At 51.6% G+C, this 25,484-nt stretch overlaps 1 protein-coding gene across 2 annotated transcripts; it reads left to right on the top strand.

Annotated features, from left to right (window-relative positions):
* Positions 1–36: 36 nt before the first annotated feature.
* VAMP7 (vesicle associated membrane protein 7) lies at positions 37–22,635 on the top strand. Of its 2 annotated transcripts, none has more exons than XM_035896162.1 (8): positions 37–74; positions 6,630–6,788; positions 10,988–11,045; positions 11,640–11,777; positions 16,734–16,824; positions 17,479–17,546; positions 19,882–19,974; positions 20,638–22,635. In XM_035896162.1, exons 2-8 carry the CDS (start codon positions 6,643–6,645, stop codon positions 20,704–20,706), a joined length of 663 nt encoding a protein of 220 aa, XP_035752055.1. In that variant the 5' UTR covers positions 37–74; positions 6,630–6,642; the 3' UTR covers positions 20,707–22,635. The 2 variants fall into 2 exon arrangements, with proteins under 2 accessions (XP_035752055.1, XP_009638986.1); XM_009640691.2 differs by lacking the exon at positions 37–74 and adding an exon at positions 1,790–3,930.
* The last annotated feature ends 2,849 nt before the right edge of the window (positions 22,636–25,484 follow it).

Here is a 25,484-nt window from a genome sequence, read left to right as displayed (position 1 = left end):
GGTGTTTTTTTTTGGGGTTTTTTTTTTTTTTTTTTTAGCCATAAATCCTTGCGGTGACGCTTGCAGGGGGTGCTGTAAGTAAGCGTGCGTTGGGGTGTCCGGGTTGCCTCCCTAGGGAGCTGCTTATTCAGTAGCTGCCCTATTCTGTTTCTTTACCCCCCCCTTTTAAAAGGTGTTCCGCTGCCTTCCAGAAAAGGTTATGGGCCTGGAAGAGACACTGGATTAATCTTACCGAGCGATTTGTTTCCGTAATGATGAAGCAGAGGTACCTGAAGTAAGCCACCGCGCAGGCAGGGGGGAAGCTGAACCTCTCTTGGGTTGGTGCATGGATGTCGCGCTTCTCGGGCTCAAAACGAACAAATAAACGGCAGGGTTTAACGCTGGACTATCAAGAAATAACAACTGGCAGGTGCCAGGGAAGGGTTAAAGGGAAGTCTGGGCTCCTTTGCGCCAAAGTAACCGTACTTAAACCATCTTCTTATTGCAGTCAGGCAGTTTGCAACTTGCAGGGTTGCAACACCTACACTTCTTTCATGTTTAAAGGCAGTAGTAACGCGATGCCCCTTGCTTTTCTGTACAGGGGATTTCTGCAAATGTTGCTGCGTGTAACCTCCTCCATCCCTTGTTGGCACCGAGGCTGTGAATCTTCTGGTCAGGACAAAGAACTGACGAGTCCCCCGTGGCTGGCAGGGGCGGTGCTGCTGGTAGAGGATGGGCGCAGTTTTCTGGGTTCACCTCTTGCCCCAGCTGGCTTAACTGCCATCCCGTGGTTTATTCTAGGTCCTCAGTGAGGTCAGAGCAACGAACGAGGCGCTTGGTGTCTCGCTTGCAAATAATAAATCATCCCTGCTGAAGTTCTGAACCTCGCGTTGAAGGCTGAACCCGTGTTGCTGACACTCTTTAGGATGCTGCAGGTTTTTCTGTGCCCGACAAACGCCGCGAGGGGCCTTCTAGACAGCAGCACGCTGCGTCTTGCAGCGTGACTTGCAGTGCGTAAATAGGCATTGCGATACAAACGCAATACTCGAGTCGCCTTCGTGCTTTGTCTCCATTAGCTGCCAAGCGCTCCTGGCGCTGCCAGAGGAGCTCCTTGGATCCGCGGTGCTTTCTGGGTGGCTGAGGACTGCAGCCTTTTTCCCTTTTCCCTCCTGTGCAAGGCCTCCCTGACATCTCAAAGTGAGTTTTTCTTTAAGGAAGGTTTGGTCTTGCCTACTTCCAGCCATTCAATATTGTAAGTTTAGGCAGAAAACAGTTGTGATCTGTGGGTTATACAAGGGGGTTGATTTTAGTGGATGCAGTTCCTGACTCTTGCAGCTTCTGAGGAGAGATGTTCTCTAGCAGTTCAATATATTTGTATTGCTAACAAAAGTGATAGAGGAGTTTTACAGGGCTGCGTGAGACGCTGCTTATCGAGAGGAATACGCTCCTCGTTAATCTGCTTTACTTCATTTAACCCATCCTCCCGAAAGCCGGGGGCCGTGGCTGTTGTCTCCTCAGTACGGCTGAGGACTGTGAATCCAGCGAGGTGGTTTCCTTGCTGCAGGACTCTGGGATCCCACGGCGTCAGCGAGTGCCACCTCACTCACGGTACTGCTGAGCTCTCGCCTCGCTAATGCCAGTCCTGCAAATATCCAATATTAGAAGAAGGGAGACTTTCAGAAGCTGTCTAAAACACTTCATAATCCTCACTTTGAGCCTGGGAATTAAGGGGTGGCTCTGCTGGTGTGGGCTCTCCAGCTCCGAGGTTAGTCGCTCGCTGCCTTGTAGGCTGCTGGTCTCCCGCAGTCTGTGTGGCAGGGGGAGGGTTTGTGGATGGGTTTTTTTTCTTTTACTACTGCTCCTTTATATTGGTTCTGTTCTTTGAGTGACTGCAACGTGAAGAGATTGGTTTCTTGATACTCGGCAGTCACCTGATTGCTCAAGAGGCTTAGTGGTGTGTGTTTATTCCTGGCTGTGACCTGGCGGCGTACCGTGCACCGACACCGCTCTGGTTCAGTTGCTGGACTGGCCAAAATGCTGCAGGCGACGGTATCGTGGTGGATCTGAAGGGACGTGATTGTATAATCAATTCCTCTTGGTTTCGTTGGTGTTGCTGCGCATCAGCGTGCTGTTGTAACTGCTCACAAATTCTTTGACTTTTGCTGCTTGTTCCTCATTAGGGAAACGAGGGTTGGGGGCACCTGAAGAGATCAGGCGCTGAGTGAGTAGAAAACAGAATAAATTGCAGGTTGTGTAATTTGCATCTTTTGGCTAAATTAGTCAAAGCTAAGGTGTAGGATAGGGGATGAGTCTAAGCTTGTAGAGAATCACTTGTGAAGAGCTGGGCAGTCGGAACTTTTTTTTTTTGCCACAGGCATTAGCTTTTTGCTGGGAAAACGTTTGTGCTCTCTGCCACCTCGTCAGACAGGAGCGAGGTGCTGCCTCTTCACTCGGGTGAAACCGGGAGCAGTTGCATGGCAGTTAATCATTTCTTTGTGCCCGATCAGAATCAGCTGTGTGGCTGCCCGTGTCTCTGGTGTGATAAGCATTTAACTTGAGTTACCCAAGGTTTAGTTTTGCCTTATCTGTGTCGATAAACGTGCTGGGTCTGTGTTTTTTCTTGGCTTCTCTTCTGCTTCAGCTCCTTCAGGTGGTGGCTCCTGCAGGGAGCTCCCAGGGAGTTACCCATTCCTTTATGTTTTAGCTCTGAGGAATCCCCGCTTCTGCTCAATGCTAAATACTCCCAAATTAAATGATCTTGCGGACATCAGGCTAAAGCTTTTGTGTCTCTTCAGGGCTGTGGAGGGTGGACTTGTGATTAGTAACTCGTTCAGCTTGTGTTTAACTAGAGGTAGGTGGGTCTTGGCCTTGGGAACTAGAGCCTTGCTTTGTGGCCCTCAGGCTTCCATGGCTGTAGCACCGTGCTTTGAAGAGCTGAGGGCAGCTTTTTAAGGCCAGAGGCAGCAAAAGATCACTGGACTCTATGGCTCTTTTCCTCCTCTGATGCAATCAACACGTGGTCGATGCAGCAATTTAAGGCTGGCTTAAAAAAAAAAAAAAAAGCAAGGTCTGCTAGGTTGGCCACGTAAGTCTTCTGTGGCAGGATGTCAGGGAACTGGGTGCTGGGAGCACCCCAAAACAGGGTTTGTGCATGCAGGCTGTGTGCATGCAGATTGACCAGTCTGTGGGCTCTTCTAGATACAGCTTTCTGGAAGGAAGTTTGGATTTTCTGTAGTGGGGCAGCTCTAAAATGCTCTCAGCAAGATGGGATCTGGCAGGCTGGTTCAGTGATGCTGGGAGGAAAAGGTTGCGGTCGGGCTTCTGAGAGGCTTTGCAAATGACTTGGCTCCCTGCTTGTCATGTGATGTTCTTGGTGGTTCCAGTGTTGCAAGAGACGATAGGATGCCTTGGAAGCGTGTTTTTCAACTCCTGTAAGGCACTTGCTCTAAACGGGGAGCGCTGGGACTTTGTAGGCCTTTCTATAAATCGAAATTGTTCCTGTATGTGAAGAGCAGCGTGATGAGCAAGAGCTGCCCTAAAGCTCCAGTACCGTGAGAGTCCTAACCTTGACCGGGGCTGGACCATGGGTCTGACTTGGCAGGCCACCCGCTTTGCGGCTTGAAGATACTGGCTGCTCTTCATAGTATTTCTCCCTGGAAAAAAAAAAATCCTGAACTTCTGTGGAGTGAGTGATTCAGTGTTATGAATGTCAATCCATATCACTTCTTGTCACCTCCTTTCTGAACTCACGTGAGCTCTCGTCCTCCACCACAACACGTGGGAGGGAGCTTCAGCGGATGCCTTGTGTGTAGAACTACTTCCCTGTGCTGGAACCTGGTCTTGAATGTTTCATTTTTCTCTTACAGATAGCGAGCAATCACGGCTTTCTTCTCTGCTGTGTGTTCTTTTTCCTTGGGCATCTTTGTGTTGAGGAGTTCCCTTAGAAAGCGTGTAAGAGGAAAAACTGTTACCCTTGCTTTGCTGTGTTTGTAACTTCTGGAATCATCCTCAGGTGGATGTTGACACTGCTTAATTCACCATGAGAAGCACCACCTGTATTTATGTTTAATGATCATCTCCTCTTAGATATAAAAGAATTTGGGTTTTTTTCTGTAATGTTGACAGGATTGATGTTAGAGGGCAGTTGTGAGCCTGCAAGCCAGCATACCTGTGACTGGGGGTAAGCCAGCTGTTGGTCACCTCTTTGTACCAAAGTTTTTAAAGGAGCTGGAGTTTGCTTGCTTCGCCCTGGAAGGGAGGGGGACGAGGCAGGGGAATTGCTGTTTGCAAACCCCAATTCCCTCACCAGTAGCGAAAGGGGGTCTGCTAGCGTGGGCGCTCCTCACGTTCCTTCTTCCTAACAGATTTTGTGCGAGCATGTCAGCTGGATGTAAATCCTGTTGCTTAAATCCCTGGGCAGTATCAGGGTGAGGTTGGCACCTAGGTGGGAGTGGTGGGTGGGAAACAAGGGGCGTGTGAATACTTGGGCACGGTGAGTGAGGACAGGGGAAGCTGCTGTCTCAAGAAGAGCAGCAGGTCAACGCAACAAGTTGCCTTTGTTCTGAAAACAGGTCTTGTTCTGAGACAGAGTAGACGAGAAGTGAGCCATGCAAAGCAGTGCAAGGGGCTTTCCCTGTGCCCTTGTGGAAGTGAAGGGGCACGTACGTGGGTTGGAGAGCACCAGCTTTTGGCCAGGAGGAAATGAAAGCAGAAAATGGGTTTGGGGGAGCTGCTGCTGAGTGCTCTGCCCTCCCCCCTGTAGTTATTGAGGCCCTTTTGTTGTCCCACTAGGCAGGAGGAGCAAAGGAGAACAGCTTCTCTGGGAGCTTGGTGTGAGGCTTTGGCTGGCGGGTTCTCCCTTCCCCTTTACCCGCGCTATGAACTCTCTTGGGCTGTCTAGAGCGCGCTTGGCTGGGTGCTCCGCTCCGAAGCAGTGTCCTTCGAGACCTCTTACTCTTCTGCTTCCCACTCTGCTTGCCATGGCCCCTCGTCAAACTCCTCCTTTGCCTTCTGTTCCTTTCGGCAGTGCTGGCTCTGAACACCTCGGTGCTCCCAGGTGGCTGTAGCTTAGCCGTGGAGCCTAGTCTCTAAATAAATCCACGAGTTTATTCTTTTTCCCCTCCGATGTTGAGCTCTTAAACCTGCGGGGGGTTTGGGAGATTACCTGATTGTTGCTGGCCAAGCCTGAATCTGTCAAGCTCAGACTGACAAAGCCAGCCCCGATGCGGTGGGGTGGTGATTGTACTTCGGCTTCACGGCCTTGTTAACAGCTCTGCATTCCTCCGCCACCTCTTCCACCGTTGCCGTGATCGTTTGTGCATCAGTTCACATGAAAGCATAAGCTCTTCAGGGCAGACCTCTCTGCTCGGCACTTGGTAGGCCTGACCCCTGGTACAGAAGAGATCGATAGGTTGCTTCAGTCAGGGCCAGAGGGGTGGAGAGTCCGGCTGGGCATAGCCTACGCTCAGTCTTTCTGCCTGCGGTCTTCGGCTCCTGAAGCTAAACCACTGCTGCTCCGCTCTTGTACCTCTTTCTAGCGAGGTCTCCGAGCTACTCGGTTGCGTTGAAATAGGTGTGCGATCTTTCCAGTCAGAATGAAGATGTTTCTAGATGCAAAACGAGGCAGGCGATACGAGGGCAGTCAAGTGCAAAGTGAAAAATAAGATTTTTTGGGTTTTGCAGGGTCAAAAGTCTTCCTAAGTCTTTCCTAAGCAGAAAAGAGGCTTATGGATGGACTGGATCAGCCGAGCAGATGTCACAGCGGTGCTCTGACATGTGGTTTCACATGTTAAATCTTGGGTCTGTCGGAGGATTAATGTGATGATACTTGAGCTGATTAAGTGTGTCCCTTTACATGGCAGCAGGCGTGTTTTTTCCAACTCTGGAGACTTCACAGAAGTGTGGCCCTCCGAGGCTTGCACGCTGCGACCTGTGCAGTTCGGCACGTGTGCAAGAACATTGGCTTGTAGAAATGGTGTGATGCTGAGGATAATCAATCCGCAAATGCGCTGTCTCGCTTTGAGAAGTGCAGATGATGTGGTTTTACAGCAGTCTTGGGACAACATACGCTCAGTGAGCGTCTCTAGACCAATAAAAGGGGATGTTTATGGTGTGGCTCCAAGCGAGCGGCAGTTTTTCTACTTCAGTTTGATAGCAATCAAAGCCAAGGCCTCACCCCTCAGACAGTCATGTGTTAGGGATGGTGGGCTTGGTCTGTATAAGCTGCTGTTGACAGCGCTGCCAGTGTTACTTCCTTTCAGAACTGGAGCTTGCTGGCTGCAGGCAGTTTTTTTTCAATAACAAGCAAGAAAAAACTCAAGGCTCAGTTGAAGAGAGAAAAAAAAAAAAAAAAAAGTCCTAATAGCTAGAAATCTGGGTGGAAACAAGGCAGGCAACATTTGTTATGGGACCCCTGGCTGTAGGGACGCCATGCAATAAGAAAAAACCTTCTAGAGGTTATTGTAGTCTTGGTGTCGTTCCGAACAGAACCTAAAAGGGGAAATGAGAGCAGCTTTCTCATAATGGTATCCTGTCGAAGTACTGAACAAGCGTGTGCCTCCCTCCCGCTGTGCTGAGGGCTGACAGAATGCTGTTCAGATGATGCTTTCTCTGCCAAAGGAGTCTAATTCTTGCGGTGTTTTTACTTCCAGGTAGCGTGAAGTCATGGCTATCCTGTTTGCTGTCGTGGCAAGGGGCACAACCATCCTTGCCAAACATGCCTGGTGCGGAGGAAACTTCCTGGAGGTGACAGAGCAGATCCTGGCGAAAATACCATCTGAAAACAACAAACTGACCTATTCACATGGGAAGTGAGTAATGCTTCTCTTCTGGGTATGGGAGGAGAGAGCAATGAACGTGCACGAGGATAGGAATAGATGGAGCGAAGCCAAAATCCTATTTGGACATGCTAGTGGCTGGTTGAACGTGCGGTCAGCTCAATAGCTACTCTCTTTCCCCAGAACTTTGCAGCATAACCAGGATTTGAATTTAGCTGAAGCAATAAGCACCAAGGCAGTTGATAAGAAATCAAGTTTTCTATTTTTGTACAACTCCAAAGTGAGTTGGAGGGTGCTCAGCTGTGGATATCAAACTGTTGGAGTCTTTGGTATTTGGCTTGTGGAGGCTTTTGCTGGCTTTTCTGAGGCTTGAACATGGCTTTCAGTAAAAATGTCACCCTTCTCAGATTGCTTGTGGACCCTAGTTGCTTTAAGTCGTGCTGGCAGATGTTGTGGAGCCACCCTGAGCTACCACAAATCCAGTCTGTGGGGCGGAAGGATTTTTTTTCCGGGCTTGTACAGATCTCTGAACAGCCCTTGGTCAGTGTTGGTAGAATGGAAGGGATTAGATGTCACATCACCTGTGCTGCCTTATTGCATGTGTAACGTAGAGAAGTCAATGTGCTGGTGTGCAAACTAAAGAAAGAATTGTGGAGAAAGCAAATTTAGAAGCATTGGATCCTGCTTCAGCTCTGTCTTTGGAATTGGCAGCGTGGCTGGATGCTCAGTGTTGCCCAAGCTGTTGCGTTAAAGCTGTTCTGGCTGCCCGAGGATTCAAGAGGTAAGAATTGGGGCAGTTGAGTCGGGGCTTTTTTTCCTATTGTAGTTTTAAGGGTGCAGTTATTTTCTTTTGTTTTAACTTTGCCTTGAGTGCTGTTCAGCCAACTACAAAGTGGAGTTTTAGGAGTGCCGTAGTGCATTTCTACAGATGAAAACTTGAATCGTGGTAGAGATTGGTTTGCTCTTTGCTGGGGAGCACTGAGAGATGTGTAACTAATGCATCTACGCTTGCAAAGCATGCTGCCAAGTGTACGATCTTCGCTGTTTCCTTAATGAGGATTGAACAAATGTGGCAGCAGACCACTGCAGTTTGTGGTGGTTCTGCTTTGTGTTGTGCTAGTAAAACACACAGGTGCCGTTCCACGGCTCTGGACGCCGAGCTTAGCAGCAGAGCGTCTCCTCTGCTAAAGTCAGTCTCTTCTGACAAGTCCTACGTTGGCTTGTTTCCTGTGATTTGGACAACCACGTCTGCAGTCAGACCCTGCCAACCCTGCCTTCCCTCTAGGAGAGGGGAAGGAAGAGTTCCCAGCCGTCTGCCTGGGGGGATCGAATATTGTCACACACACATGCTCAGAGCTGGTAACTTCTTTCTGCTGTCAAAAAGCAAGGGGTTTGGTTTGTAGAGGTACAGAATAGCCTGCTTGTGGAGGCTTTTGCTGGCTTTTCTGAGGCTTGAACATGGCTTTCAGTAAAAATGTCACCCTTCTCAGATTGCTTGTGGACCCTAGTTGCTTTAAGTCGTGCTGGCAGATGTTGTGGAGCCACCCTGAGCTACCACAAATCCAGTCTGTGGGGCGGAAGGATTTTTTTTCCGGGCTTGTACAGATCTCTGAACAGCCCTTGGTCAGTGTTGGTAGAATGGAAGGGATTAGATGTCACATCACCTGTGCTGCCTTATTGCATGTGTAACGTAGAGAAGTCAATGTGCTGGTGTGCAAACTAAAGAAAGAATTGTGGAGAAAGCAAATTTAGAAGCATTGGATCCTGCTTCAGCTCTGTCTTTGGAATTGGCAGCGTGGCTGGATGCTCAGTGTTGCCCAAGCTGTTGCGTTAAAGCTGTTCTGGCTGCCCGAGGATTCAAGAGGTAAGAATTGGGGCAGTTGAGTCGGGGCTTTTTTTCCTATTGTAGTTTTAAGGGTGCAGTTATTTTCTTTTGTTTTAACTTTGCCTTGAGTGCTGTTCAGCCAACTACAAAGTGGAGTTTTAGGAGTGCCGTAGTGCATTTCTACAGATGAAAACTTGAATCGTGGTAGAGATTGGTTTGCTCTTTGCTGGGGAGCACTGAGAGATGTGTAACTAATGCATCTACGCTTGCAAAGCATGCTGCCAAGTGTACGATCTTCGCTGTTTCCTTAATGAGGATTGAACAAATGTGGCAGCAGACCACTGCAGTTTGTGGTGGTTCTGCTTTGTGTTGTGCTAGTAAAACACACAGGTGCCGTTCCACGGCTCTGGACGCCGAGCTTAGCAGCAGAGCGTCTCCTCTGCTAAAGTCAGTCTCTTCTGACAAGTCCTACGTTGGCTTGTTTCCTGTGATTTGGACAACCACGTCTGCAGTCAGACCCTGCCAACCCTGCCTTCCCTCTAGGAGAGGGGAAGGAAGAGTTCCCAGCCGTCTGCCTGGGGGGATCGAATATTGTCACACACACATGCTCAGAGCTGGTAACTTCTTTCTGCTGTCAAAAAGCAAGGGGTTTGGTTTGTAGAGGTACAGAATAGCCTTTTTTTGTTTCCCTTGACCATGGTAACTGAGTAGAACATGAAAGCTGTGAAGCTGAGTGAGCACAAGGAGTTGTAATTCTTCTGTCTGTAAGGTTTCAGGGATCCTTCTGCCTTGCCAGGTCCCAGCCTGTAAGCTAGAAAACTGCCTGGTTATCTGTCTTGGATCATTTCCCTTATGAAACAGGAAAAACCTGAGTCTCTTTTAACTTTGTTTGAACTTCTTAAACTCAGGAGTTCTTGTTTTTAAGAAGAACTTGTGGGTCTTCTATATAATCTCCAAGGAAAAACAGCCCTCTTGCATCAGGAGTTCTTGGGGTTATTCCGTCCCTGCTGTTAAGGTTCTTCTACAAGTCACTGGGGAGCCTGCAAGGCAGTGCCAGACAAACTTTGCCTCTCTCCTTCCAGGAAGGAGGGGCAATAGTTGCAGATATGCAGGGATTATTATTTTTTTTTAAATGAGAACAGGCCTTCAGGGCAGTAAACTACTTCTAGCCCACCCCTAAAGCTTATTTCGGTGTTGTCTTATTTAGATACTACAAAACCTGAGTTTGAAAGCTGCCGAGCTGTGCCCCTAGAGCTGTGCGAGGCGACTGCTGCGCAGCACGGGCATTAACCCGCTGCTGTTCTGGAGTTTGTAAGAGGGTCCACACGCTCACTGGGGAAACTTTTGGGAATCACAGAATGTCAACGCGAAAGGACACGCAGAGTTTTTAAAGAAAAAGAATTAAAAAGAAGTATTCCTGTGGTCTTTTTGTAACTCTGTTCCTATTTTGTCCTGCTGTGCTCATCAGAATACATCACCTGCCGGAGCGGCAAATGGTGATGAGGGGGCAATGTAATAAAAAAGCAACAGCTAAAGCCAGTGAGTTGAACTAGAATGCTCTGATCAGTTCTGGGTTGGGTTTAGTTGTGTACAGGCTAAGGTTTTTCTTTCCTGGTGGGCCTAAAATAACGGCTTGGCTTAATTTTGGTAGGAAAATACTGCTTTGAACTGGTTTGCACTGTTTTTTCAGGGTATTGAGGGTTGCGTTTAACACCTGTGTTGGCTCAGTACCATCGAAGGCATCCTTACACCAGCAGTTAACCTGGCCACATGGTTCCAGTCTGTTTAGCGTGATTATTATTTTGTCTAATTCGTTTTCTGCTGTGGTTGCTTTTGTCTCTTAGCCTTTGCAATGAAACCCAAAGGCAGCGCAGCCCAGTGGTCATGCAAACAAGGCTAAAGCAGCAAGTCACTGCACCAGCAAGGCTCACTAAAACATTGCCTGGCTGGTCACTCCCAGTTAACAGCAGCTCTTGGCACACGTGAACTGGTGTGTGGATGCTTGTATGTACATTGGTTAGGATCAGGCACAAATCTTATCCCTGGGTATCCTGCCAAGGCTTGGTTTTTACAAGTAAGTAGCTGGAAGAACATGGAACTGAAGTTGGTTGGCAACCAGATGTCCCAAAAAGCTACTGCTAAGCGTGGAGCGCTGTGGAGGGTGCGAGGCCAGGGATTCTTTAACATGTAGGTGGTTTCTAATTCAGTGTAGCTTATAGGAATGGAGACACTTAGCTCAAAGGCGGCTGGGATCTGTTGGCATCTGTGTGATTTCCCGTAGAGTAACTGGAATTTGCTCTTCTACTTCTCCAGCCCTTGAAGACCCTGCAAGCAGTGGTGTCTTCTAGAAGATGAGTCCTGTGGCAGCTCCAAATGACCCTTTTTTCTTTTTTTTTCTTCTCTGCAGTTATCTGTTCCATTACATCTGCCAAGACAGGATTATATACCTCTGCATCACAGATGATGTAAGTGCTTTGGTTACAGCTATTGCACAGACAGGCTCTTTGCAGGTTTTGGCCTTTTTTGTATCTGCATGTCAACAAAAATCAATAGTGGGTGCTAAGCTGAGGTGCCTTTTTTTTCCCATTAGAGCTACTGCTTGTGTTCCCGTTCACATCAGTTACAGCTTTGAGGTCTGAGCCTGGAACTCAGTGCGTGTGAATAGGTGGTTTGGAGGTTAAGTTCTCGGGTTTGCCTGGTTTCTCTCTTAGCAGCCCTAATGCAGTAGATCCCAGATGTAGAGGCTAGCCTCAAATTGTCAGTGAAATATCCGTAATACTCCTCAATTCTGGAAGTGTTGAAGCAAAAGCTTCTTCCTTGCTGGACAAAGGTACCAGGCACAAAATTAGAACCATGGGTACCCCAGTGAAGTCTGCTGAGGCTGAAACCTGGCTGCTATTCGAACCCCAGGCCAACCGGTCAAGCCCCATGGTGTGAGGTGCAGCGTGCCTGTTAAGAGCTGACAATTACAGTTTCTCTGCAACCGGTTACGTGCCCCGTACGCTTCATTATTCCTGACTTGACACAGCTCTGGATGTGGTCTGCTCTCTTCCTTCCAGGACTTTGAACGATCCAGAGCCTTCAACTTCCTGAATGAAATCAAGAAGAGGTTTCAGACCACGTATGGCTCGAGAGCACAGACGGCCCTCCCCTATGCAATGAACAGCGAGTTCTCAAGTGTCTTAGCTGCACAGCTGGTGAGATATGTTGCTAAATGGGATTTTTCCCTCACAAGCCAAACTTCTCCCTGGAAATTCTTGTATTGTCTCGCTCGGAAGCGAAGCGCCATGCTGAGTCTGGGTGTAAAGCCAGGGGAGCTGGCTCTTCTCCCCACGCTTCCCCTGCAGCTGGGCTGCTTCACTGCTTTGGGGGGAAAAATGGGTTGGGGTTAACAGCGATGCGTTAACTGTTTGTACTGGGCCGCTGCACTGGAGATTAGGTCTTAATGGTAATATTTTCCATGTCAAACCTAGTTCCAGCTGACCGCCTAGCGCAAGCTGACCTCACTGACTGTCACTAGGAGCGCGGCAAACGCACGTTACTCCGATTCTCAGAACTGGAGTATCGCGTAATCCCTAACCGCCTCTCACTTCTCTCCTTCTTACTTCACGGTCGTTTCAGTAGCACGCTGCTGGAGTGTGGCAGGGTATTTGCTTATGGTATCGCATCCTTTTCAGGAGGAAAGAAAACTGGACTTGGTCAAGTGCTGTGTACAGAACCATGGTAGACTTCCCAGCTAGCTCGCACAGAGGCTCCAAGGATTTCCATTCCCAAGATAGGTAGGCGGTTAAAGAGCAGGATAAATAACTTGTGAAAGGGCCTATGGTCTCTGAGCTGAGATTTGCCTTGGACCCTTCCCAAAATTAAAAGTGTGAGGGTTATTACAAGAGCGAGGGGAATATCTGTATCGCCCTCCACTCGCGCTTTGCAGCTGAGGCTGTTCGTGGTGTTTAGGACGATGCTGGATTCCAAGTCTGGGGACCGTAGGCACTGCAGTCTTTGCAAGACGAGTTGCTCTGCTGGAATAACTGCAGTCTGGAAGGAAGATGAAGCCCGTGTCAGCGGGGTCTGTGCAGGCACTGAACAGCAGCGTGGGAAGGGCTGTGGGACAGAGCCTTGGTGCAGTGCTGCAAGCTCAGCTGCAGCGAGGAAAGCGGCCGTCGGGGAGCTGCCTGCGGCCTGAGGTGTCTTCCTGCCCACTGCTGTAGTGCTTACCCAGTCCTGGCACAGCTCGGTGTCCTGGCACAGCTCGGTGTCCTGGCACAGCTCGGTGTCCTGGCACCCCTCTCCTGCGCTGTGAGAAGGGAGCAGTCTGGCCCAGCTTTCCCGCTGGCAGCATGGCACGTTGCTCTCGGTTGCTGGAACCGGCCGGCGCCGCTGTCCTGCGGTGTTGTGGCCTGTGCTGGCTGATGTCACCGGCCCCGCTGGCAGCTCGGCTAAAGCTGAGTTCTGAACGTTGTCGTTCAGGCACATGCACAACACTGTCAATCTCCTTTTTAAGAAATTTCCAGGTTTCCGAGGACTCTCTTCCAGCTACTCTGGGTCTGTTCTTGGACTCCTGAAGGGAAAGGTTGGGCTGGAATCCGCTCCCCTCGTGAAGCGCAGAGGAGTTACGTGCTTACCGCAGGAATCTGATCCAGCCTCCATGCTGCCGTCCCATTTTCACAAAAGTGCTTTGCTTGCTGAGTGGTGTATTTGAGGCACGGCAAAGCCCACAAGTGCCAGACAGGAGAGACTTGAAACAGTCGTATTGCTTTATGTCGGTGATGCACAGCAGGATAGGGGTACAGCTTCGGAAGTATTTAAGTGCGCCGTGTCGTGTTTGCATTTCCATTCAGCCCTCCACAGAATGAGATGCGTTTCCCAGGGCGCTTTTTCTTAATGCAGTGTTGACTTGATGTGTAACCTGGGTCTGCAAGCAACACCCTGCCCTGCTTCAGTGGGGCTTCTTCGGGGGGGAGAGGAGGAGAAAAAGCAAGGAGCAGTTGCTCTGGGTGTGGGATTGGGCTGCTCTTCAAGTGTGAGCTGTTGGTGTAGTGGGAAGGTTGCAGTTCTTCTGTGTTGGGTCTGCGGCTTCCAGCACCTGCAGAGAAAATGGGCCTGGGGACAGCATGGGCCTGGGGACAGCACGGGCCTGGGGACAGCACGGGCCTGCTGCTAGGCGTGATGTCAAATTAAATGAGCGAAGTCTGATGGAAGATAGAGAAGGAATAGGTAACTGCCCTGTGACTCATATGATCGATAGCTGCCTTAGCGCCCAAAACCTCAGGCTATATGGTCTATGAGGAAAGTGTTTTGATACTCTCTTGAAGACTCTTAAAGAGTCCTTAACTGACTACAGACAACTTTATAACCTGAGCAATGTTGGCTTGGGGTTGGTTTTGGGGGTTTTTTGAGACCTCTCTTGAATTAAAGATAAGATGTCCTTGGAGTATTGACTTTTGGAGCTTGTACGCAGTCTGTATCTGGGCAGCTACAGCTGGTGCTGTGCAGGTGGTGTAGGATGTTCTCGATGTGCTCTGCTGGGGCTGGTGAGCATGGTAGCGCCGCTGCTGTTCTCCATGAAGGGCTTGGCTTTTTTCTGCCGATCCACTGGAAGTGCCAGGTTTGGTGATGTTACAGCAGCAGGAGGAGAGGCCCTTCGCTGGTGACCTGTAAGCAGAGCTCTTACCCGTGAGTGTAGGAGCCAGACAAGCTCTGTAACACTCTCCAGCAGTAATGCGTGCAGGTTGAGGTGCAGGGGGGAGCCAGGGCTCTGCGGTGGGTGAAGGATAAGTGAGGATTTGCACTTGCGCGGTTGCTGCCTGAAGTTTGTATTGGAGTTTGAAAGGAGCCGTTTGTGGTGGTGCCCTCGGTGAGCAGTGGAGGGGGTTTGGGGCACGTAGAGCTTCACACAGTTCATTGCAGAAACTCTTCTTTGGCTTACACAGCAGATAGGAAGCAATGAGTAATAACGCCAGCGAGGCTCCAGAAGGGCCCAATGTGTTGTGCATGATAAATTAGATTAACTTCCTATGTCTGATAGGATCGAGTTTTTTCTCCTCCGCCAAGCGTTGATATGTGGAGCCTGAAACTATATGAAGTGATGACTCATCAGATTGAGCTCTTCATGGCTGGAATACACTTAATGAATTGCTTTATCGGGAGAGCCAGGCGGTCTTGGGAGCCATGGTGGTGATAATCCTCTAAAAACCCCAGCCTCCCATTTCTCCAAAGGACGAGAGGAGCTGCCTACCTTAGCCTTTGCATATTGATAGCAATCCAGGCATCCCCTAATAGCAGTTAAGTGATGACAGAAAGCTCTTCCCTCAAAATGGCTCTAAAACTTGCTGAGATGAAAGGCCAAACGTCGCATGCAGCGCGAGAGCAGGACTGTCCTCCAGGTGATTCCTGTACCTTACGGAGTTTAAGTAGTGTGAGGCTGAGGGTGGAGGAGGAGATCACGCAGCAGTTCGGAGATCACGCCACAACTCAAGTGTGGCACATGGATAAGACTGCAAAGGGAGCTGCGCTTCCAGGAAAACCAGGGACCAGCTTTGATAGCACGCCCGTCCCGCACCTTCGACAAAGCTAACCTCGGAGGAGAAGGTTCAAAGGAGCTGTTGCAGTCGGTGCTATAACTGTTAATTACGACCCGAGCATGTGAATGCTGTTCGTGTTGGAGCCTCCTGCTTCCCACGTTGTCAGAAATGGGTGCAAATCCAACGCTTATTCGGAGGAAAACTGGGGTTTCAGCAGCTGGGTGGGTGGTCATCAAGTAGAGCAGTTGTGAACCAGCCCTGGCCTCTGCTGTCAGTCTCCTTAGATGTCAGTCTCCTCTGATTAGAGCAGAGGTGCTTCGGGAAGGCCTTCAGGTGCGAGTGCAATGGCTGCGGGTTCAGAGGAGAGCAAGAGTTTTGCCATAGAGACCCGATTCCCTGGGCGAGGGTGACTTACAGGGAGCGGGGCAACAGGAGCTGTGGCTGGCAGTGCTTGACTGCAAAGGACCTGTGATGAGAGCAGGGACTTAAAATCAATCCAGGGGTAGCAGCACTTGGTTATCCAATTCTGGCTTCACCTCCGTTTCCCTCGTTGATTCTGCAAACGCTGACTCCTTTTAACCTGCGGGTGTTGCTAGCGCTTCCCTCGCCTGCCAGCCTGCACCACGCGGCCGCCGAAGTCCTACTCGCCATCCCCAAACCTGAAGGACAGTCTTTGAGTGAAGGCCCCGTCACTTCTGAAGAATGAAGGGGGAGAGGGGTGAGAGGAATGGTGCACAGGTTAGCACCACGTCATGGTTTTTGGCTTTCTTCCGTGAGGCCGTGGACCGGAGCGTGCTCCTGCAGGTACCCGGCAGGCTGGTGGGCGAGCTTGCTCCGTACAGGCGCTGAGCGCGCCGCTGGGGTGTCGGGGGCACGCCTCTTTGCTTGCTGTCGTACACCAGAGGGATTCAGGATCAGCAAAGCCGTCGGCAAGTGCCAGACTGCAGCTAGGAGGTGGCGTGTGAAATCCTCCTGGGTGGCTCTGGTACACGGCAGGCTGGCTCCTGGCTCCTTGTGTTGGGAAGAGCAGTTCGGCAACCCAAGCTGGCCGCCCTCAGCATCTCCTGGTGTGGTGTTTCCAGTTCGCAGGCCCTCCTCCCCGTTGCTGGAACTCCCTCTGGTGCTCACCTGCAGAGACGGCCGCGTGCTGCCTTGCTTGTGAAATTGCAGGGCTCTCTTGACGTCTTCTAGAGAGAAGTAGAGAAGGTCGTGCAAGCGTGTTGCCTTCAGAAATGATGTGTGGGAGCGGGACCACTGGTAGCAGCCCAGGCATTTAGTGAGCCGTATCTCTCCGATTCTTGTCTTAACTTCCCTTCCTTGCTGCCAGTTGCTTAGGCTTCCGAAGGGGGCTGTTATTTCTGGGCACTCGGGAAGTTGCAGGCACTCGGCTGCCTTGCGGCTCCCGCGGTGCAGGAGCAGATGGGCCTGTATGATCTGTAAGAGGCTGCGAAAGTCAGATTTTGCTCTACTACCCACTTATAAATGTCTCTGGGAATTTGAAATCTCACGTTTATGACTCTGCTGTTCTGTAGCGACCAGGAATTTTTTTTTTTTTCTTTTTTTTTTTTGTCTTAAGGAACTGAAGCGTGACGTCGAAGGTCCCCGCTTTCACTGACTATTCATTTGTTACAGAAATACCACTCGGAGAGCAAGGGCACTGACCAGGTGGCAGAGACGCAAGCTCAAATTGATGAACTGAAAGGAATCATGGTTCGAAACATAGGTACCTGGCTTCCCTCAGCGCCACGCGTGCAGAGCTCCTCCGGGCCAGAGGGGCAGTCCCGCGGGGAGAGTTACCGAGAGCGAAGCTGATGGTGGGGTGGCCTCTTCTCGACAGGATGAGCTGCTGAAGAAGGGGCTGGAGGAGCTCCGAGTTGGCAAGCTGTTACTGGCGCTGAGCTCGGCTGAGGGTGGCGCGTGGGCGTGAGGAGCACGGGGGTGCGCTTGCACAGCCTGCGATGGGGTGAAGCACGCTCCGATTCGGTCTGTTGGCCGCTGTGGCTTTCCTGCAGCTGCTGTCAGGAAAATGCTCCTCGGTAGCTGCTTTTTTCTCTCTCTTTTTTTTTTTTTTTTTTTTTTTTTTTTTCCTATCTGTGTGTCAGACTCTGATTCGGGTTTTGACAAGTCTGACCGCTTCAAAGAGAAGGTTAGTTCTGGAACTGACCAAAATTGAGTCAGGTCAGTCCCAAAACGTGGCCTGTGTGATGTGAGACTGTTTCCCGAGTTTTGTTGCCTGGCAGTCTCTGAAAGGCCGAGGACTTGGTGCCTGACAAGCCACTGCCAAGAGCTCCTGGCGCGCAGGTGGGCTTGGGTGTTGGAAGCGGCTTTTTGCGCTGGGATTCCACCTACAGGTTTGGATTTTTGTCTCTTTCTCCAGACCTTGTGGCACAAAGAGGAGAGAAGCTGGAGCTGCTGATCGATAAAACAGAGAATCTTGTGGATTCGGTAAGTCTGGGGATGAACTTGGAAACGGGGAAAGCGTGTTACTGCGTCGGTTGTGCTCGTGGGGAGCAGCGGAGGTGACGAGCAGCATCTAGAGCCGCTTTTCAACAGACAGGGAAGCCTTGCAGCTCCCTTCAGAGAGTGAAGGTACCCCCTGCACCTCTGCTCTGTATCCCGCCGGCACTGGTGGGATCTGTGGGCGACTGCTAAATAGCGGGCCGTGCTGCTGGGCAAATAAATGCCCTGCTCCCAAGGACCAGCCACCTCCTGCCCCGTCCTGGTAAAGAGCTGTCTTCAGCTTGCTCCTGTTCGCTGCAGCCAGTGCGCAGGCAACACGCTGCCCGTGCAAGTGGGGGTGCTCCTTGTCCTCATCTCTTGTGCCCGAGTCGGGGGCAAAACCCATTCTTTATCTGGAGCGAGAGGAAAGCTAGAGATCATGATTAAAACTTCCCTTGCAGCCTGCTCCGAAGTCAGCTTGATGCAGATAAACTGGAAATACGTTACCCTGTAGAGTTGTTCTAGCATGCCAATGGGGAAAGTGTGGCTGATTTAAAAAAAAGCTGAATTGTTCCACCTAAATAGTCTGTACAGGACTCTGGAGCTTCAGGGAGTGTTTCTAAGGGAGCAAAGACTGAAAGAACCAGAATTACCGTAATTACAAAGCATTATGTTACCTAGTCAAGGGTCGTACACTCTGGAAGCTTTGTCGTCTTTCCCCTGGGAATTTCTAGACCCGGCTCTGCATCTTCCTCTGCAGAGTCCCAGCTTGGTGCCCATTTCCTTTGGCACCCGCCCCTCGGAAGGCAGTCCTCAGCCCAGCGGAGAGCCGGCATCTCCTGCGTGGGGCTTGTGGAGATCCAAACACCTCTAAGCCAGCAAAAAGCACTCGTGCTTTCAAGAGGCAGTGGAGATGCCTGGAGCTGAGCCAGGAGGGAGTGCAGTCCCCAGCTACCAGGTGGTTAAACCCTACCACTCCCCAGGTGGGGGCAGGAGGTGGCCTAACCTCAGGGCGTGCTTTGGACAAACGGACTGGAGTTCCTTCGGCAGTTAGGCTGAATGCAGGGACGAGCTCTCCCAGGGAGGGCTGGTTCTTGGAAACCATGCAGAGAATGAAGGAATGGGCCATGCCTCTGGTGTGACTGTCTGAGAGCCCAAAGCTGAGCGTCCCAGGAGACCCAGGCCTGAAGCTCTCAGACTTCAGACTAAGTGTTTTATCACTCCTGTATGAGGCCTGACCACCAGAATATTGTAGATAAACCAAGTGTGTTAGAACCCTCCTAGAAACAGTGGCAAGGGCCGCCTTTTGGGAGGGAGCTCTGAGGCAGCTGGTGGTCAGAGTAGCCCTGTCCTCTGGAGAACAAGCTGGGCTGAGCTGGGGCGTGCTGGTGTCCTGCAGCCACAGGTAGGAACTGCAAAGCTGAGCAAGAGAAGCGCGCCCAAAGTCCAGCTGGTGGCTGAGCGTGGGAATCGGCTTTAAGTCGAAATTACAGTTCAGGGGGATGCAGTTCTGCCTGCTGTAGCCTTACCTGAAAAAGTCGAGGGGTGGTTTGTGGGGAAAACCTGGAAAATAACCAGCAGAGCGTGCTGCTGAGTTGGCTTGTTCGGGTGCTGCCGCCTTTCTCTGGGCAGGCGAATCCTTGCGCGAGCCGCTCGGGGAAAGCGGGTGAGAACGGTTGCACTAACACAGCCTGGTGGGTGCTCGAGGGCGTTGGGTGGCCCAAACCTGCCCTGGATGGGTGGAACTGCAGGACAGGGAGCGGAGACTTGGAACAGGGCCACCGCAAACTTCCCATAAAATGCAGCAAGCCCGAATACCGGAGGAAAGTTCTAGCACGGAAGGACCGGTTGAGCCCCGGCGGAAGCGCGGTCAAGAGCAGCGATACGGGTTTTAGCAGGTGGATTTACGGTAATGAAGTTGTGTGTAACAGGTCGGAGATTAGATCAGTAGTGCCTTAAATATTTCGGAGCGCTTCAATTCTCGAGAGGTTGGAAGGCAAACGAGAGCCCGACCAGAAGTGCTGTAAGGTCCTTGTGGGCAGCCTGCGGACCTAGGCACGGTCTGGGTTTAATTCTCCCAAGCTGAGCGTGGGAAGGCGCACCCCTGCGCTGGTTAGACTTATCTAGCCCCAAAGCGGTGTGGGGACAGTTTTCTTGATGCCTGTTCAGTTGTGTCTTGGTGTAAATGCAGGAGTCAGCCGGCTCTGGAGGGGATACCGGCAGGGGTTTGGGGTGTTAGCGAGGTGGTAGCTGGGAAGAGCCTCCTCGCCGAGGCCCTGGGCGTGCCGCTGCCTTCGCAGCAGGTCCAGGAATTAATTGGTGGTTTTACTTTCTTTTGCAGTCAGTCACTTTCAAAACTACCAGCAGGAACCTCGCTAGAGCCATGTGTATGAAGAACCTCAAGCTTACCATCGTCATCATCATTGTATCAATTGTAAGTGTGGAGCACGATAACCTTAAGTCAGGCTTAACTACTGGAAAACACCAACAGCGTATTACTGTCCTTAGACCTGCGTCAGCTCAGCTCTGTGCCCGGGAGGGTCTTGGCTGTAAACCAAGATGTTTTGATGGTCTTGTGTGAGGTGGGGAGAGAGGAGCATCGGGGCAGCAGCGACGGGAGAAGTTTTCCAGGCCCCACCGTCTGGCTTCTCCATGCCTGTCACAGGCAGCTGCTCTGCTGGCTCCAGTAGAAGCCAAGGGCTGGGGCTGACGGCTGCTCTGCCTGCTTCGGCCTCGGTCCTGTTGGAGCCTTGTGACTGAGCTTTGCAGCAGCTTTATTTCCACGTGAGGGTGTACCCCCAGCCTCTAACAAACACAAACCGTGCTCAGGTGGGGATGCTGAAGCATGGTTGCAGGTTGGCTGTGTGACGTACTTTGTCACCGCCCTTCGCTGGAGCACGGTTCTCCTCCCCGCGCTGCTGCCAGGGTGTGGAGGACGAGGCACAGCCACAAAGCCCTGTAGGGCGTTTCAGGAGTTATTTGGGGTTTCGATACGCTGGGAAACCCCGGGTTGCGTTTGGGTTGCCCGGCCAAGCCGGCAGTCGGCCGAGGGATGGCCGTAGGGTTCCGTGCTGAGGTGGCCCTTCTCTCTCTCCAGGTTATCATCTATATCATCCTGTCGGCTGCCTGCGGCGGGCTCGCCTGGCCAAGCTGTGTGCAGAAGTAACTGGAGGCAGCTGGTGCGGGTCACTTGGAGATGAGAATCACAGGAGTGTGAAGAAGCAACCTACAGGATAACTCTTAATCTTTCACTACTGACACCTTCTCATTCCTCCATCCCTCCAGGACTTCAGACTTTTTTGCCTTATCACCCCGAACAGGCCCAGCCGGTCACTGCTGCTCTGCTGCCGTCACCTCGAGAATGGGCTGGTTTAAATTACTTGAAGGGATTTGTTTTGTTTTGTTCTGTTGTTTCTTTTCCTGTCCCAACTACACCCCTCTCGGCTGGGTGGGCAGTCCCTCCAGCTCTGCGGGGTTGTGTGCATGGCTCGCCCCTGTGTCCGTGTAGCTTCGCGCTGCCGTGTGAGCGTCCGGGGGGGGCACAGCGCCGGGAGCAGCGTCCTCCCCGTGGAGGGGACCCCCTTGAGGGCCGCTCGGGGCGGGGGGGACAGGATGGGCGTACAGGGGGGGGGACTTCCCACTTTTTCTACAAACGCTGGCGAGCCGGGTGCCTCTCCCTGCGCCTCCGGCCCCGGGTGGTTCTGTAGCGTTTCGGCACGTCGAGGTTGCAAGCGTCACAGAAGGAACGGCTTTTGGGCGAGGGCTTCGTGCCCCGAGAGGCGTAGGTGCTGCTTCTGGGTGAAATCTCCCTTTTCCTGGAGGTCTTTCTGCAGGTGGGAGGAGACGGTGCTGGGTCACCTCAGCATTTTGAAATGGCTGCCTCTTCATCCTCACTTCTTCCTCATCTCCCCCCCCCTCCCCCCTTAATTTGTGGCTAAATCAATACAGTAAAGGAGATGGTCGCATATAGCTAAGGTTGCAGTAACGTATCTGCTTTCTCACGTTATTTCTCCTGTTCTTCGTTTGAGGGTGGACTAAACGGAATACTAACGTTATCACTTGCTAAGGTGAACCCGGGGGCCAGTCTGCCTTGAGGAGGTGCCAGGTTCCTGCTGCCTGCGCTTCTGCGCTCAAGGTGGGGGCTGCAAACCCAGGGCAGGGGAGGGACAGCGGGTCGGCGGGGCGCTTGCTTTTGCCATGGGCCGACGGCAAGAGGCCCTTTCGGAGGATGTAGTATCATGAACTCTGAAAATAAAAGCCAAACCAAACCTGAGGCTAATAACCAAATGTAGGGGCAGGTACGCGGCGGAGGTGCTCCTGTCGGAGGGCAGGGACGGAGCTGCCGGCCGCTGGGAGCTGCCAAAGCTGTTTCTGCCCCCCCGGGCACCTGAAGGGTCGGACTGGTTCTGGCCGAGGGGGGGCAGGGGCTTCTGTTGCGTTCCAAGAGACGAAATGGAAATGAGGGAAATCTCATAAAAGCACCAGGCGGTCTCCAAAGGACGCTGCACCTTTTTGGCTGAAGGAAGCGGCTTCTCGCAGCGGGTGGGAGCCGCCAGGGCGTGGGAAGGGGAGGCTTAACTGGGCGGCTGACCCGGGGCGGGGGCTGCTGCTCCCTCCCCTGCTTCTCCGGGCGAGCGTTACGCTGACCCTGGAGCTCCCCAGCCGGCGCCAGGTAAGGAGCTCTCCTCTGAACTCGCGCGCTCGTCCGGGTTTGTCTTCTACGAGGCTGAAATTCAACTAAGGGTAACGGGATCTTGATAGCCAGGAAGCGCCAGGGGTTCTGGCGGTCGCGGGCGGCTGTTTCTGTTTGCATTCATCAAATGTAGAGCGTAGAGAAAGATTGCCTTCCTCTCCCCTCCTCCTCTTACAGCCACCGTTCAGTGTACAGCTGTGCATGTTCTAGGGAGTGTTGATGTCACTGTGTTCATTTCTACGATTTTGTTGTCTTAATGTACAAATACTTTTTAAAGAAAATACTTCCTTTCCTTTTAAAGGACGCACTGAGGCATTAGTGTAAAAACAACTTGATTTAAATAAAATTACTGTACAGAAAGCAAGAGTTGTTAAGTTCTGTGAAAGGTCTGGCGCCCGGTGCAGACTGGTGGTAGGAAGTACCGTGTGTGCGGGATCGCGCCGAGCGCGTGCCGGCCCTGTCAAACCTCCCCTCGGCTTCGGAAGGGTTGGGCTGCGTTTTGGTGCAGGTGCTGGAGCCCGTGGGGGAGAGAATCCGCTGCTGCCAGCTCGGAGCCGGGGGACGCTGTGGGATGAGGTCCCCGCTTGCTCGGAGCTCTTGTGGGTGGAGAGGAGGCCCCGCCGGAGCGGTGTCAGCTCCCAGAAGCTACGTGAAAGGCTATGTGAAACCTTTTTTTTTTTTAAGGCAATTTTCTGTGATTTCACCCCCCTGTCTTGAGGGAAAGCCCCAGTAATGGATGCCTTTCCCCTGGGAAGAACCTGCTTTTCCTAGAAGAGTTCATCATACCGAGCCCTCCACTGCTCACTGTCCTCCCTGCAAAACCCTTCCTCATCTGCCTCGGGAGCGTTACAGGCTGACGGGGTTTGGAAGCGGCTCATGCATCGGCATGAGGGAGTTGGATTTCCTCTTAAACTTGCAGAAACTGTTTGAGTTCAGCTGATCGTTATCTTGGGTTGAGGCAAAGGTGCATTCTAAGGCTACCTGCTAGGGCTCTGGGTGGAGCAGAACGTGGAAGTGAGAGGAGATCCTGTGGTACGAGAGCGGCTTGCTTAAAAAAATGAAAGGATAAAGTGCCAATTAACATCTCGTTAGTGTGATGGTTCTTGCAGAGCTGGGATTTGTGGTTAATGTTCCTGGTCCCTGGCCTGGAAGCCTGCAGCCGGCCCTCACCCGAAGTGGGGCAGCCACCTCCCCGTGCTGTCGGGATCGGAGCTGTATTTGCAACGCCCGTGAATTCAGGCAGACGCTGACCTCGGGGTGAGGTGGCCCTGCCTCACCTCTCTGCTTACATCTCCTTTTGGCCTCTGCTCTGGGGAGAAACGCGTATCCAAAGCTCCATCCCTGGGTGCAGTGCTTCACAGAAACAATATTGCATCCCTGAGAAGCTGTAACTGGAACAGACCCTTCACCTGAACGCTTTTCCAAAGAGTTTTTGTGCTCTGCCTGGCACTAAGGATCTGTTAAATAGCCACGAAATAGCAGCAGGGCCTCAACGCGGGAGGCTGCGGAGGAGCACACTGCCTGGGAACCGCAGCGTGCGCTCACCTTTGGGGCAGCGAGCCCAGTACGGACACCCGGAGATGTCCCAAACAACAGAGCCATCTGGGGCCTTGCTGGGCTGTTACCCTTCAGCACACGGGGATGGTAAAAAGTTCAGTGTGACCAGACTCCAGCTTTTCCACCAGGCAAAAAAAGTTCTTTTTTTTTTTTTTTTCCCCTTTTTCTTTAGAAAAGAGCCTTCTCCGTAAAGGAAAAGCCTTAATGAGGCTGCACTGTAAGCCTGCGGCGCTTTATCGGGGTAGGGAGAACCTATTTGTGTGAAAGCAGTTGTCTCTGCTGCTCTCACGGTGGAGGGAGGTGTTTATGCCACGCTCCGGCTCCTCTGCCTCCCCTCTAACAGTGCTCGCGCCGGGCGCCCTCCCTTGCGCCCTTTCAGGGAGGTGGGCCTGGCTCTGCAGTAGAAGAGGGTTACTTCAGCTTCAGGAAAATAATGGTGTGCAGCTGTGTCTTAAGACAGCGACAGTAAAACATGGCTATTAACGACTTTCAGCTCCTCACCCTCCAGCCCTAGCATCAGCCCTCGGGGTGAAATGACCCGGCGATAAGGGAACAGGGATTTGGTATCAATTATTGCTTCCCCGCCCCCCCCCCTTTTTTTTTTCTTTCCTTTCCAAAGCAAATGATGCAAAAAGCACAGGGGTGCTTTACAGCACAGAGCAAGAGTTGTTTCCCGTAGTTGGTTCTGCTTCAGCCGCTTGTGGATGTTCTAGAAAAGACACGGCCTGAGGGCTGTGAATAAGTTTTCCTTTACTGGCACCCACCTCCTCCTTACGAAGTCCCAGCAGATTAACGGTGAATATGGGCGCTTGCACCACGCGCTTCCTCCGGAGCCCCCTTTGCCTGCGCGGAGCTTTAGGAGCTGAAGGGCAGAGGCAGAGCTGGGGCATGAAAAGCCTCATTCCTAGCACCAAAAAAAAAAACAAAAAAAAAAAACCACCCAACCCTCTCCCAATAAAGCAGATCTATTTCAGCACCATAACATTTTATTAAACTACACTATCAAAATCACATCGATGGCAGGGAGAACGTTGCTACCAGTGCGTAGTTCCCGTGCTAAGACCGTACTCAGCATCCAGCAGGTGCTGAGGGAAAGGACACGGAGCGAGAATCCTTCATAGCCAAAGAGACAAAGTAGAAAACCCCTCTACAAAAGTTAGGGCAGCGGGGGGCTAGCTGAAAGCCCTCGGAAGGGAAACGCTTCCATCAGTCAGGGAGGGTTGGTTTGTTTGTTTGGTTTTTTTTTAAAAAAAGTTTAATTTTAACCGGTGTTTTGTTACCTTCCTCAGCTGCGAGGTGAAGCTGCTGCTGAACAGCGGGTTTTGAACAGCATCCCTGGCCCTGCAGCTGCCTGTTCACGGACCCACACAAATATTGTGTACTGCTCCTTCGCTTGTGAACGGCGGTGCTCGAACGCAACAGCTTGAAGTGTGCTACAGTTATAAAAACCGGCTTCCTCTTCTAGAACAAACAATAAAAAGTAGCAGAAATACATTCTATACAGAAGTGTAAAAAAAAAAAAACCAAACCCAAACCCAGTTTCAGACAAATATTAGAGTACATCAGGTTGAATTTAAAAACTCTTAATGTCTAACATCTATGTCGCTATTTCTAGTCGCCGCGAGGCGCTGCCTTCTGGCACAGAGGGGACCACCAGCGGCCTCAGGAGGGGGTCACCTCAGCCCTTTCTTTGT

This window comes from Egretta garzetta, unplaced genomic scaffold (genome assembly GCF_000687185.1).
Source record: "Egretta garzetta isolate BGI_Z169 unplaced genomic scaffold, ASM68718v1 scaffold226, whole genome shotgun sequence".
In the NCBI taxonomy this organism is placed as follows: domain Eukaryota; kingdom Metazoa; phylum Chordata; class Aves; order Pelecaniformes; family Ardeidae; genus Egretta; species Egretta garzetta.
Note: the sequence above shows the minus strand (reverse complement) of the source record. Positions and strands in the feature narration are given on the sequence as shown.